Below are 13,886 nucleotides of genomic sequence, written 5' to 3' on the forward strand. Positions count from 1 at the left end.
TGAGGGTGCACTCGATCCCCTCATCCAGATCATTGATAAAGATATTGAACAAGACCAGCCCCAGTACTGAGCCCTGGGGAACACCGCTCATGACCGGCCGCCAACTGGATGTAACTCCATTCACCACAAGTGAAGAAGGGACAGATCAGCAGAAGAGAGCATCCTGGGGATGCCAGATTGAACGCTGCCATCCTTTCCTCCAAGCCCGCGGGCTCAGCCTGTGCAGATAGGCCAGTACACTGCTGAGTGCCCTCCCTCATCACCTCCCGGCCCCGAGGTTTGCTGTACTGCCAGCACAGTGACAGGCAGAAAAGCAAAGTTCAGGGGTAGAAACCAAACGGACGAGGAGGAGCATGCACGGTTGGCACAGACCAGCAGGTTCGGTAACCGGGACCTTCCTAGGCCGGGCTCAGCAGCACTGCTTGTTCTCACCATTTTCAGAAACAAACGTTGCCGGTGAAAGGTGGCAGACGGATACCCCCGAGGACATCGTCCCAGCCCCCAGAGCCGTGCAGTGCCAGGTGTGGCAGCGCTGCTCCCTCCATCCCTGCGACAGACCTCGGCCCTCCTGCCTGTGAAGTGGAGATAACAAACCCTCCCTGCATCCACGGGGCTGGAGGGACCTCGCTATCTCCTAATGCTTGCAGAGCCCTTGGAGAGCCTCCAAAGCAAGGCGATACAGAAGCACAGGGTATTATTGCCATGGCTGCAGCACCCCACCGGGAGGGACCACCTCCGGAGGAGAGAGATGATGTCCTTGCTCTAGCTAATCCTCTGCCTCGCTGCTGGGCATGTAAACAAGGTGGCCAGCTAGGACTGGTCAAAAGAGTTCAGCTTAAATTGTTTTGCTTTTGCCATTTGAAAGATAGCTGGGCTTTCACGTGAAAGGGAAGGGTCTACCTTCCCTAGAAAAGTCTCAGTTTTCATTGGAAGACCTTGCACCCTGATTGCTACATAAGTTTGCAACCAGCAAAGAAAATATTTCCTTTAAAGCATGCTGTCACGCAGCTCCCAGCAGGATCTAGCCCAGCGCCTTCCTTTTCTGGTATGGCAGGAATTCCCTGAACAGATAACCCTCCCGCACTGCAAGTCTCCTGACCAAGGGGGAAGACGCCAATACGTGGTCCAGGAGACGTGCCTCCAATAGAGGGGGAAAGAGCGCAAGAGGCACTTAGACCTACGCCTCCGCCAAGCACTTCAGTAGCATTTCTTAGTGGAAGTACTTTGTATAGTTGGCCAGTACACTTTAGAGGTTTTATCTGCATGTTCTTCAGATGTTTTTGGGAAAGGATTAACATTTCCCATATCTAATAGCTCTAGTACTGATTTTTTTACCACTCAGCCAGCCAGCTATGAAACGCTAACCCACTTTGCACTGGCAACCAAGTGAAACATCTCCACAGCTTGTTCTTGGCACCTGGAAGGTCCCTCCAGCCTGCAGAGTACGCTGGAGATGGAGGTGCAGAGTTTATCAGCCTCAGAGAGGTTATCCTATTTACTTCTCCATCTGCAGGGCACGCGAGCAGGACTGCTTTTACTTGAGAATCTGGCATTTGTAGAAATTTCTTCTATTCTTTCTACTGGATGGCCTTCACCCTTTGAACAAAAGCCCTGTCTCCTTGCAGTCCCCTCATGGAGGTGAAGAATCTGCAGAGATCAGTGCCATGCGAGGGGGGGGACAGCTACCCATGGTGGGACCACGCCAGAGCCCAGCGAGCACAAAGGACACGTAACCGAAACCAAACTCAGAAGAAGAACAGAAACACCCCGCAGGCAGGTTCTGGGGTCAAGGGCTAACGGCTAGACGCTCAGCAGGACACCAGGCAGAGGACGGTCACCTCAGAAACCCCTCTGGGGTCGAGGGCTAACGGCTAGACGCTCAGCAGGACACCAGGCAGAGGACGGTCACCTCAGAAACCCCCTAAGTGGGTGGATGTCACTCAACCTGTGAGACGTGGAGGGACAGGGGAACAGGAACAGCCCAGCACACTGCCCACGTCCTCACCGGGACAACAGGGAGGTCCAAGGAGTCATCTTCTCGCCTTCAGTGGGCAGCAGCAGGGACAGGCACTCGCCCACTGCAGCAGCGTGTTCAAGGCACAGAATTACCTTGACAGCAGAAACGGGGCTGAGGTTCCTCCCTGGAACATGAAAGACCCCTACGAGAGGACAGAGGGGGGATTATGGTGGCTGGTACCTCTCCGTAGATGCAAAATAACAGTGGGGAAAGGGCCACCTCAAACCAAAGGCAAACCCGAGCGAGGCGCCTCTGCCCGTGCTCTCGCGCTGCCCGCAGTGCAGCAGACAGCTACTCCCCTTACCCGGCACGGTCTGCACTGAGTGTACGCACGGGTCTGTGGAGCTCCTCAGGACATCACAGACGTGGTAAATAGCTTTAATAATAGTTATTAAAAGATCACTGGGGCAAGGACTGTATTATTTAGGGTTTAGACAATGCCAATACTCCCAGCTGGAGCTAAATAAATAACAAGCAAAACAGCAATGATTACACCAGTCCTCACCTGGCAGATGCAACGGTCTCCTCCTGGTTAGCAAAGTCTGGGCTTCAAATGCTGTTTTCCCAAACTCCTTTTCCTTCCTGAAATAGGCACCAGAGACAGCGAGTGAATCAAAGGTACTCACCTTGTTCAGAGCCAAGCGAAAAGGGGTGAGAAAACACTGAGCGCAAGGAGAGAGGCGAAGGAGTGTTTCCCCACTGGAGCGGATCTCGTATACATGAGATTAGCAACAATTACAGGTTTAGGGCTCAAACTCAACACTTGGAAGTCATGGCTGTTAGTTTACATTTATCCTGTTTCACCGTCGTTCTGAGAGCCTCCTCACACACCAGGTTACCCATCCCAACAGGTTCCTTATTTACAGGACAGGATAAGCACCATCAGTCCAACCAAGCCATACCCTGGAGAGCGTCTGGGTGTTGAAGTGGAAGGACCATGAGTCTTCCTCTTAATGCCTGGTCTTCTTTTTTTTGTCAAATGTTCCAAACTCTTCTTTCTCCTGAAATGTCTTTGGGTTGTTGGGTTTTTTTTTGAAGGACGGGTGAAGCCTGTCAAATGTTTTTAGCTGCTCTTCCAGTGGCTAGAATAAGTCTATATTCAGATTAATTTATTGTTTTCTTTCTCCCTGTAGGTCAGTGCATCTTACTATCCCGCGTCAGGATCATTGGGGCACTCAGCAGCCATTGTCACTCTTCCCCATCTGCAGCACCACATATCAGCTTACATGTACGTAAGGAAACTGAAATACGTTGCGGGGGTCGTGTGATTTTCTGTACCTTCACCTGAGGCTTCTCCAGCCAACGGTTCTTGCGAGCTGGGAGGTAGAGGCAGACCAGAGGGCAGCTCCCGTGTGTTCGGATCCAAATGCAGATCCACGTAGGAATGTACTTGGCTGGTCTAAGCAGGGGGACACAGAGACTTATCACAGGTGAACTCAAAGATTAAATTTAGGAAAATCAAGGGATATAGAAGAATGTGGGTACACTACCGGAAACATTTGAGATAGATTCTGATCATTCCCTCATCCAAATTACTGTGCTCATCTTTTTAAATTATATTCCCAGCAGGTGAACCATACTTGCACCTTATTACCTCACTTAACTATTTATATATTTCTGCCCATTTATCAACAGTACATTTTAAATTTTTAAGTATAAAGAAACTAATTACTCCTTAAGTGCCTCTAGTTTATTTTAAGTAAGACAGTGATGGTCACTGGTGTTTTGAATGATCCAGTCTTTTAAAACTTTCCCGGAGTTAAAATTTGCAGATAATACATTGTGATGATTTTCCTCTAGATAAGATTCATCAGCCTGGCACTGTAGTAAGCTACCCAATAACAACAAAATAGCAACAAGCTGTCTACATGGTAATTAGCACCTCCACAGTATCGAGTCAGACCTGTGGAAACAGTACTACACGTGAGCAATATCTATAAATCTGTACTACGCTCATGACGTTTGCTACTTTCAGGCATTGGCATATGTCACCCACGACTATTGCACACACCTAATCCTAAGCACAAGAAAACTCCTAAGACCTTAAAATAATTTGCAGAATGAGGACTGTACTGAAGTGTCCGATCAGCTGCCTATTTTGCACAGCTCCTTTTTCAACCCTACGATATCAAACCAGTATCTGCATGTCCTGCCCTTCAGGATGAATCCTGTATAAAGTGATAAACCACTGCAGAATTAGAACACCCTTACACTGAACCTCGCCTGGTCTGTGCAAGTAACAGAAGGAGAAGTCACTTTATAGACAGGCGTTTCAAGTCAAACTTTCAAGTGATTGTTCGGAACAACAGGGAGAGAGAAACCTTTTTAAAAGTTATGGGATAGTCCTTGACTATCTAGAAAACTAGTCTGTTGTTTCTGTTTTTTAAATAATATCTGATAATTGCTGTATTTGTCTAACTCATTAATATTTGGGAGCAGATCACATTCCCCTTGGAAAAAAAACAACAACAATGCAATTAAATTAAATGTGTTAGACTGGAGACAAATTAAAGTTCTTTAAAGAACAAATAGGGGAAAGTTTTGAAAAATACGCTATTTTCTTTTGCTCCTGTTTTGCTGTGTGGTCACACATGGTTCACTGTGGAGAACAAAGCTTCATCACCTAGTCGTAGTCCCAGAATCACGACAGAGAGGTCTAGAGGGGATCGCAAATTAATTTCTAGTCTGGTTTCCTCGCTAGCCCAGAGCAGAGCCATGTACCTCCTCTTTTGTCCACTTTATTCTCAAAGGCCCCCAGTGGCAGCGACTGAAGTCCCAGTGTTAGTCTCTGCAGGGGTCCGGTCACAGGAGCACGAGGAAAGGGAGGGAGATGGGGTTAACACGCACATTGCTGTACGAGCAGTGCTCCTCCCCGTGCCTCCGAACACCTGCAGATGATGCTCAGGGCAAGCAGATGCAAGGCCTCTAGCTCACCACGTACTTCAAAGCCAGAATGTATTCTTGATGCTATCGATCGGACAGAGCATCGTACCTGCACTCTTTCATGCTGCTTTCCCTTCGGACAGGTACACATTAGCCCTTAATCGGTTATTTCAATGGAGCACTCACCGTGTGAGGTGGAGAACAGCAGCTTTCTCCTCCCTAACGCTTGTCTTGTCGCCCTTGGCTGGCCCTTCTGGGACAGAAACCATTGATGGGATCTGCTTTGTTCTCCATTCCTGTTGGCTCTTCTTTTATTCACATCCCCTTTGGCCTGAAGTTACAGGCAGTTTCTTCCCTGCGAGTTCTCTCCACAATAATGGCAGCACCCAAATATTTGATGCGAGTGCTGGTTGAAGAGGCTTCAGGCAAACAGCCGCCACTCACCCAAAGCCAGCAGCATCAGTTCTTCAGCACAGTTAAACCCAGGAGCTTCAGGATTCGCTCCAGCCATCCTGCATGGGGGCAGTTACCGCCCCGCAGGCTGCCTTCCCTCCCCCTCACACCCCCTTTCTCCCCAGGTGCGTGGCTCTCCATTCCTACATGGCTCACGGACCAGACGAGCTGGAGCTGCAGAAGGGAGAAGGGGTCCGCGTCTTTGGGAAAGACCACAACGGCTGGCTGCGGGGCATGTCCCTCGTCACGGGGAGAGTGGGGATCTTCCCCAGCAACTACGTCGCTCCCCTCTTCAGGTCTGGTTTTTCTTATGCGAAAAAAACATGCGGAGGGGGGAGCGGGTAACACGTAGGATTTAGGGTCTTCTCATTCCCGCAGAGAAATCACTGCAAGAGATTCCTGCAGTACTAACAAGGGCCAGGGGTTCCTCACCTGGGCGGGATGACACCTGGCAGCTCTCACTCCTTTTATTTCTCCGTGTACCGACTCGGCTGCACGCACAACGTGGCAATCGCATCTCCCTCCAACAGCCGGCTGCCACGGCAGGGAGAAGTCAGGGAGCGGAGGGGGCCAGCAGTGTTCCCCTCGGAGGGGGCACACAGGCCAGACGAGTGAACAGCGCAACATCAGCCTTCGTTCACTTGTTTTAAACCTGGGATGTCGACAGAGACATCAGCAGCTTCTCCCACAGCTGTTTAATTCAGTCCAGGAGCTTTGGCAGAGACCTGTAGGTGACACAGCCAGCACATTTTGATGAGTTAGTCTGGGAGCCAGGATGAACGGCAGCGTCTGTGCTCGGACTCGCCTTTATTCCTTTTGGATGACTCCAGTCTTTTTTTTTTCCTGCCAGAAGGGAAACCACAAGCTGAAGGCTCTTTTAGAGTCAAAATATTGTCTTTAGAGCAGGCATTTAAGCACTGGACACCATTGATCTAACTAGACAAACAGGCATTAGAAAGAGCAATAATTAAAATATACAATTTAGGAGAGAAAAAAAGATTGCTGTGCCCTTAGTTCCCCTGAGATACTCTCAGGTTAGGCAGAGAAACGAAGAACAGCTTAGAAATGTAGTGCTCTGCTTCTGCAAATAGAAAGTGGGGATAAGTCAGGACACCTCTCCCAGGACTGCGATTTCATTAATTGGAGCAGGGTTTCCATGGCTGGAAACTCACTGCGATGGTCCAGCCCCGTCTGCGGGAGCGGGGACAGGGGCAGATGGGCGCAGGGAGCTCTGCTCGGGGGGGCAGCTGCGGCCCGCGGGGATCGCCTCCACGCACACCCACCTGCCCGTGCCTCTGCGCAGGGTTAAAGGACTGCACCAAGGGAAGATCAGGGGCACCTCAGCCTCTGCTTCCCTGAAAGTCTTCTAGCAGCACATCAAAAATTCACCTTACGCTCCCAGATACTCCCGCTGCCATTTGGTTTCTCCCCCCCTCACTTCTCTTTCCCTGCTTATGCTTTATTCTGCCAAATTGCTCGGTTCAGACCAGAGGTCCCAGTGCTGCTTTCACCCCAGCACTGCCCCCCCTGCACCCTCCCCGCCTTCAAAAGCGCTGGTGATTAGTCTTTGTCTCTCCAGCTCATTTCTTCACCATATAGCCTCCGATGACACCATGGCCCCACCTCACCGATAAACAGAGCAAAGAAATAATCGAGAGCACAGCCCAGTCACCCTAAATAGCCTCATAAAGCACTTCAACCATAAGCGCTGGTTTTGGAGTTGCTATTCTATCCTCCTTAGGAAATTTCTTTATAATAAATTGATGCCCAAGTTATTTGATGAATCACTGCTCAGTTATTAAACCATGAATCATTCCTCCACACACACCCCCAAAAAGGTAAAGAAGAATCAGAGGAATGGGGTTTCCTTCCGTTAAGGAGTTAGCAAAAGGACCTCATCGTGGCCCACTCTCTCAAGGAATTTGGAGCGATATTTGGCTAGTGTGCTGGTGGGGAAGGTTGACAGGGCTTTGGCAATTTAGTGGCTTCAGGTGAAAACACGAAGATGACCTCCCTAGGGAAGGCAGGGGGGGAGGATAATCCAAAGTAGGTGCTGTGCACCAGAGACCAAACAGTGGAGGGGAAGCTAGACCCAGACGACAGGAGCACAAATACTGCCTCTGCCCGGTCCTTACGGACCTGCCCTGCCCCTGCGCTGAGAGATGCCTCTTACAGCTCAGGCTGAAGGTGCCGTCCAGCAGGGAAGGGGTAGGATAGGGGCAAATTACGGAGGGAGGGCTGGTGTCTGGAGGTCCCTTTTGAAATGCCATGGGTTACTGTAATGAATCCTAACGCTATTTGGGAATAATTTCTTATAAATCAGGTGCAAAAAGATGAAATCCTTCATTATAATGGAATCAGAAACCTGAACTAGCTGTATTGTCCATAGTGTTTCCTACCAAAGCCCTGACTTGGGAGCAGTGCAGGCGCATTAAAACCATCGAGTTTCCTCCTGGGCAAACTCCTGCCTTCCTTACAAAACCCCAAGTCTAGTCTGAGCTTATTTTCTTTTCCTTTTCAAACAGGAAATCTAGTCTCTCTGACTCGAAGATGCCTTCCCTGTACACCTCATGGACGCTGTCGACCTCCTCACTCTCCTCTCAAGGAAGCATCTCAGAAAACAGCCCGAGACAAAGCAGACCTTTGAAACCGGCACTGCTGCCCGTGCCTGTCACCTCAGCCGTGAGGACCACGGCCGCGGCGGCCCCGGGACAGGCATCGTTGCGGCGCGGACGCGGCAGCACAAGGAAGAGTAAGTGCTTAGGGGGGGTCTCTGGGAGGGAGAAGCCAGACGCATCTCCCCCAAACCATACTGGCTGCCTGCAGTCGGCACCATCCCCCCCCCACCAATGTGGGGTCCCGGAAGTGGCCCCAGGGACAATAAAAAAAAAAAAAAAAAAAAAAAGAGAAATGCACTGCACCAAGAGGCTAAGCACAACGCGAGCAGAGACCGGCCGTTCCCCGGGGCACTCACAGCATCTCCTCTCACCCACGGGCGAGCTGGGGGGCGGGCAGGCATCCCCGGCTGACACACCAGGTTTGCAGACATGGAGTGACCACGCTGTCGTGCAGCTGCATCCCCCTTGTGAAACGGGCTCTTGAGAAGGGTCTTTCCAAGGGGTCTCGTTACAGTCAGGCTGCAGCGCTGAGGACAGGCAGCATTATCCTGCCGCTGGGCAAGGGGCTGCACACGAAGGAAAATGTAGTTTGCTAGGTTGAGTGTAGCAAAGCCTGCCCCAGCCTCTGTGGATTAACCCTCCAGGCTGGCAGGGGAGGGGGGTGAAATGCCCAGGGCGGTTAATCCCCTGCAAAGGCAGAAATGCAGGGCTGGGGGCAATGCCAGCTGGCTCACCCATACCAACCGGCGCCGTGCCAGAGAGTGGCACAGCTCGCTTCTGGGGGAGCAGCTGATGACCGTGTCCTCAACAGGCACGTGAACGTGGCTCAAAAACCAAAAACATTTCAACAATAGAGTAAGGGAGGCCATTAGACATAAGAGTGTCCTTATGTGGCAAACAAAGAAAATGAAATACAAACTCCAGCAAGATAAACGTGAACTGTACCAAGACAATATTATCAGTCTCTAAAAGGGACTTCTGTAGTGATCTTGGAAAATGTAAATCAGCAAATCCAACCTTTGAAATCCACAACACCCAGCAACAGGGCGCTAAAACAGTAGCTGAAACGTCAATACACAGATACAGGGAGAAATAATCCCTAATTATACACGCACAACCTTGGGCCCTAAATTAGCTTTTGTCACCCTGGAGATAGATTTTGGAATTGTCACAGACGGCCTTGAGAGCTCCAACTCCATACTCAGAAGCAATTTTAAAAAGAGTTAATTTAGAGTATTATTAGGAATTATTAAGAAAGGAACTCAGAACAAGAGAGTAAAACTCAGCTGTGCCATTGGGGGAGTTTTGGCAAACTCATATCCTGAACACTTCATGTATTTCTGGTAACTCAAAAAGAATATAGTAAAATCAGGAAAAATATGCAGGAGGATGATCAAGAGAATAGAATAACTTCTATTTCAGGAGAAAAAAAATTCAGCTTGGAAATATCTGAGATGTATAAAATCATGAATAACCTAAAGGTGAGAAAGGATGCTACACAAAAAAAAAAAGAAGCAGGAGTTACCCAGTGAAATTGTGAAGTCAAAAGCCTTGATGTAGCAGAGAGCTAGAGGGAAAAAGCCTTCATATCAGCTCTATTTTTCTTCTCCTCCTTCGCAAAGATCCAATACGTGCTTCTCACTTGCACATCCCCGGGGCTGTAGGAAATACCCCTCCCAAGGATGGAGGGCAGGGAGAGGGAGCCTTAGTGAACACCTCCCAGGCAGAGGAGCCCGGGGTCCCACACCACTGGCTGTCCTCAGCTGTGATTATTTTGGTAATTTTAGTTTTTTGACTCCGCACAGAAAAACTCTTTGTGAAGGCTTAGCAGATCTCAGTTGGTTATACTCTTTCCAACGAGGCTGGCAAGGTTTATCTTCAGCCCATACATGCTGCTTTGGAGTACATTTCCAAGTGTATTTGGGCAACTAAGTGGTGTATTCTCCCATGCTTGCAGGCGGAGCTGCTGCTGGAGGCAGGCACTGCCCCTGGCAGGGGGGAGGCGCGTTTGCAAGGGCCACTGTCAGTGTTTTTAGACTCGAAATTGGATTTATCTTAAGAGAGTTGTTTTACTGTAAACGACTCATTCCCCTGTGGTGGCTCTGTTTAAAAAAAAAAAAACCATCTTGTGAATAGCAAGAAACTGCAGAAACTGCAGAAGAAATAAAGTGTGTGACTTCCCGCACCACAGGCAGGAAAGCAGCTACGGGATGGAGCAGCCAAAAAGGAACAACAAACAGCACAGGACGGCGAGGGCTGGAGGGAGGGCTCAGGAGCAGGGCTCCTGCTGGCGGTTCGTACCTTCAGCAAAGAAACCATGGGGAGGGAGAAAAGAGCACCCCGGGCCCCGTGAGGACCCCATCACGGGAGGTGTTCCCCAGGGTCTCTCTTGGGAGGTTTCTGCTCAGGGGGGTGATTTCTGCTCCCCAGCAGCGTCTGGTCCTACTCGCTCATCATGGTGCTTCCCCCACGCAGCCCCGCTGCCACCACTCCTTGCCACGGGAGCAGGGCAGGAAAATCCAACCACGTCGTGCTGACGCTGTGCAACCTGGTGTTACGGGTTAACGCACCAAGCGTTTGCACCAAGAGCATTTGCAGTCCAGGAGAAGGCAGGGCAAGCTCTCAGAAACCAGATCGGTCCTATCCAAGACAGAAAAATTTCTGTGGCATGAGTTGTGCAAATACATGGGGATTGAGGGTTTTGGTTTGTTGGCCTTGCCAGTGTCCAGCAGAGCGGCTGCCTGCCGAGGCAAGGCTATGGAGGCAGACGGCTTTACTGCACACCACTCCCAGTGCACGGAGGTAGGTGCGTGGCAATCCCTGGGAGCTACAACCCCACAGCATCCCTGCGAATGGGGCTGTTAGTGCAGGGCTGTAACCACTGCTCACTTCTGCCTCTCTGCTTTGTCTGTACCATTTTGGATTCCTGCTGACTTACCTCCTTCCAATGGTTCTTGCTCCCCAGATGGATCCCTGCAGAGGCCGGGGCAGGCGGGGACCCCCGTGCAGGTTGCCGGCTCCCTCAGGCGTCCTCCCACGGCTGCAGCACGACCTCAGCAGTTTCAGCTTTATCAGAACATCAGCCCCCAGCCGCACAGCATCCCTCCTGGAGCTGGCACGGCCGAGGCAGGAACAAGGCCAAACTTCTCCCACGATGCTTCACCGGCGCTTGTGGTCAGAGGAGGGGAAAGCAGAACTCCCTCTGTGTGCAGCTCGGTGATCCTGGATGCCAAAGACCCTCCAGCAAAGAGCGAGGCAGCTCCAAAGCCACCTGCATCAGCCCCGCCATCCATTCTGGTGAAACCAGACACCTCCCGCAACAGCACCGAAAAGGTACGGCCAGCGGTTACCTGCTGCTTCAGAGGGTCCCCCCAATCCTCTTGGGACTGGCATTCAGCGTCAGCCCAATACTGACCGGGGCCAAATCCCTTGAGGGCTTCACTCCACTCTCGACAGGTTTTCTTCTGATAGAAATCACTGGGATTGGTACCTGCATTAAGAAATCAGATATTTGTGTTGCAGAGTCTGCTGTTCAGATTAAGCCCTTTAGAAAGGCAAGATGCTGCATGGACTCTTTCAGTATAAACCAATGTTCAGTCATGATCAAATCTTGAGACTTTTCTGAGGTCTTAAATCAGGCAAGAATCCCACTGAGGTCCTTGAGAATTTGGGAGCGAATGAGCAAATGCCACAGACCTGGCTGTTAGACCGTATGTCAGGCTGGTCTCTACAGAGCTTCCCCCATCTCCCCTGCATTGCTTTGGCTGAGCCATTTGGAAAGGAAATTCCTTTCCCCTCTGGCAGCCAGAGGGGAATTTCATAAAGATAAAATAATTCTGCAAATTGTCCTAGTAATGACTTTTCCTTCCTGTGGCACCCAAAGAGTAAATTGCTCCATGAGTCCCAGAAAGCCCAACCAACCTTGGAGTTCCCAGGAGGAACATCATCAGCTGGAGAGAAACCACAGGCTCTCCGTGAGGGGTATGGCAGGACAGGCCACCATCTGTCCTCGTGTCGTGCTGCCACCTGCTCCTCCCCTCCGCTCTCTCCCACTAACTCGGGTGATGGCTCTCTGGACCGACTCTCCTAGGTCTCTGTGATAGCTGATGGCACTGCCAGCTGCACCACGCTGTGCCATTCCCTGGTGCTCTCTTCCACCTGCTATAAGCTGCACATCACACTGGGCTTCTCCACAGGCATCCTCTGCCCCTGGGAAGGAGCCAGCCGCCCCCTCAGCTCACCCTCCCGGTTCTCCAGGGCAGATCCCAGCAAGGAGGGCGGGTGGCTGCTCTTCCCACTGTGACTCTGGTCCCCTTCTCATTGCAGCAAGTGAAGACAGTGAGGTTCCAGAACCACAGCCCCCCGCCCCCCAAGCGGCACAGCCTGCAGCCCTCCCCGAGCCTGCCACGCAGCAAGACGGAGCCGGCGGCTGCGGTGGAGGCTCTCCTGCCAGAAGCCAGCCTGCCGGGCCCCGAGCTGGCGGTGCTCTACTCGCCCAGGACCAGCTCCAGCCCCCTGCACCAGCGACGGGCGCTGCACCCGAAGGCGCTGTCGCTGGACCTCTCCAGGCAGCTGACCTTCCCTGTCAAGAAGAACTACAGCAGCATTTCTGCAAACTGACAGGGTAACTCCTCCGCTTGCTTTCCCTCACGCGCCTGCTCCTCTCCTCCCTCCTGCGAGGGGCGAGCACCCCAGACCCCACACCAGCCTGCTGCCTCCACCGCTCTCCCTCCCGTGGCAAGGGGCAGGTATTCCCCATGTCCCTGCACCTCCACGCCGCCAGCACCCTCAGGACCTGCAAGTCTGAGGCTTGCAGAGAACAGGGGGAGATCCCAAAGGAGCAGGATGGGACAGGACAACATCTGTCCTGGCACAGGAGAGGCCTGGCCTGGCCCCTGCTGTGCCGAGCACGACTGGAGAAGCCCCACTGCCCCGGGGCTGCTGTGAGAGACGTGAACGGTGTTTGTGGCATCCACAAAACTGATGTTCTTTGGTGTCGTGTAAGGCTGCCTGTAAGGTACCGGAGAAGGAGCGGGAGGGGGAAGAAAGCGTGCAGGTATCAGAATTAGTTAAGCTTGTTTTGATCTCCTCACTGCTGCAGGAAAGCCCACAGAGATCAAAACACTGGTTCATTACCTTCCTGCTTCTGCCAGATAAAGAAACCATAAATCAAAATCAGTCAGTTCCTAGCTGATGGTTCATGTTGCCTTTTGAGGGGGATTCACTCAGATTTTTTGTTAGGTTGGTTGCTTGCTTGCTTTTCTGTTTTGTTTTAGTCCAGGAGTTTTAACACAGAATACAGTTTAAAAGGTGGTTTGGAGAGGAAAGAGACAATGGAAAGGGATGTGCCATTGCCACAGTCACTTAGACTCTGCAGACAGGGGTACTGAATCTTGCTTCTCCTCATTGCTTGGTTTCCTCTAATTACCTGTCAGGTACCTCCTAGCGGTCCACGAGCTCACTCCAACTCCTTCCCACCACCCACCCATTCAGATATTGCTTTTGTAAATATCCTAAGTGGAATTCATGGGTTTAAGTCTACATTAAGATGCATGAAACATTGCCTACATAATAGAAAGCAGAATTCAGCATTCACCATGCCACAGACCACCCCTCTGCCACAGCAGCACCAGCTCCAGTTTTCAGCTGACCCCATTTCAAGTATCCTCCTGTGCATCCACAGAAAAGCAGGCACAGCCAGAGAGCTGTGCCCAGTTCACCAGCTGGGACTGCTCTCCAGCAAACCCGTGCACAACAGCTTTTGTTTTTCATACTTTGTTTTTGTTGCTTGTTTATAGACCAGCAATTCCCATCCTAGCCACAACCACCGACCGCTAGATCTCCTAACAGTGGTAGCTGTGCTTCATCCAAAACTGCTGTAAAATCACATCCTTGGTTAATTGCATACAAAACCC

The 13,886-nt window shown here is 51.1% G+C and overlaps 1 protein-coding gene across 1 annotated transcript in view; it reads left to right on the top strand.

The window, feature by feature from the left end:
* Positions 1 to 12,591, top strand: part of SH3RF2 (SH3 domain containing ring finger 2) — a 43,927-nt gene extending 31,336 nt beyond the window's left edge. Inside the window, exons 6-10 of the mRNA XM_009286093.1 lie at positions 3,151 to 3,245; positions 5,479 to 5,649; positions 7,879 to 8,105; positions 10,937 to 11,304; positions 12,298 to 12,591. Coding sequence (XP_009284368.1) covers positions 3,151 to 3,245; positions 5,479 to 5,649; positions 7,879 to 8,105; positions 10,937 to 11,304; positions 12,298 to 12,591 — 1,155 coding nt within the window. The remainder of the gene's footprint in view (positions 1 to 3,150; positions 3,246 to 5,478; positions 5,650 to 7,878; positions 8,106 to 10,936; positions 11,305 to 12,297) is intronic.
* The last annotated feature ends 1,295 nt before the right edge of the window (positions 12,592 to 13,886 follow it).

This window comes from Aptenodytes forsteri, unplaced genomic scaffold, assembly GCF_000699145.1.
Source record: "Aptenodytes forsteri isolate BGI_AS27 unplaced genomic scaffold, ASM69914v1 Scaffold54, whole genome shotgun sequence".
Lineage (NCBI taxonomy): Eukaryota > Metazoa > Chordata > Aves > Sphenisciformes > Spheniscidae > Aptenodytes > Aptenodytes forsteri.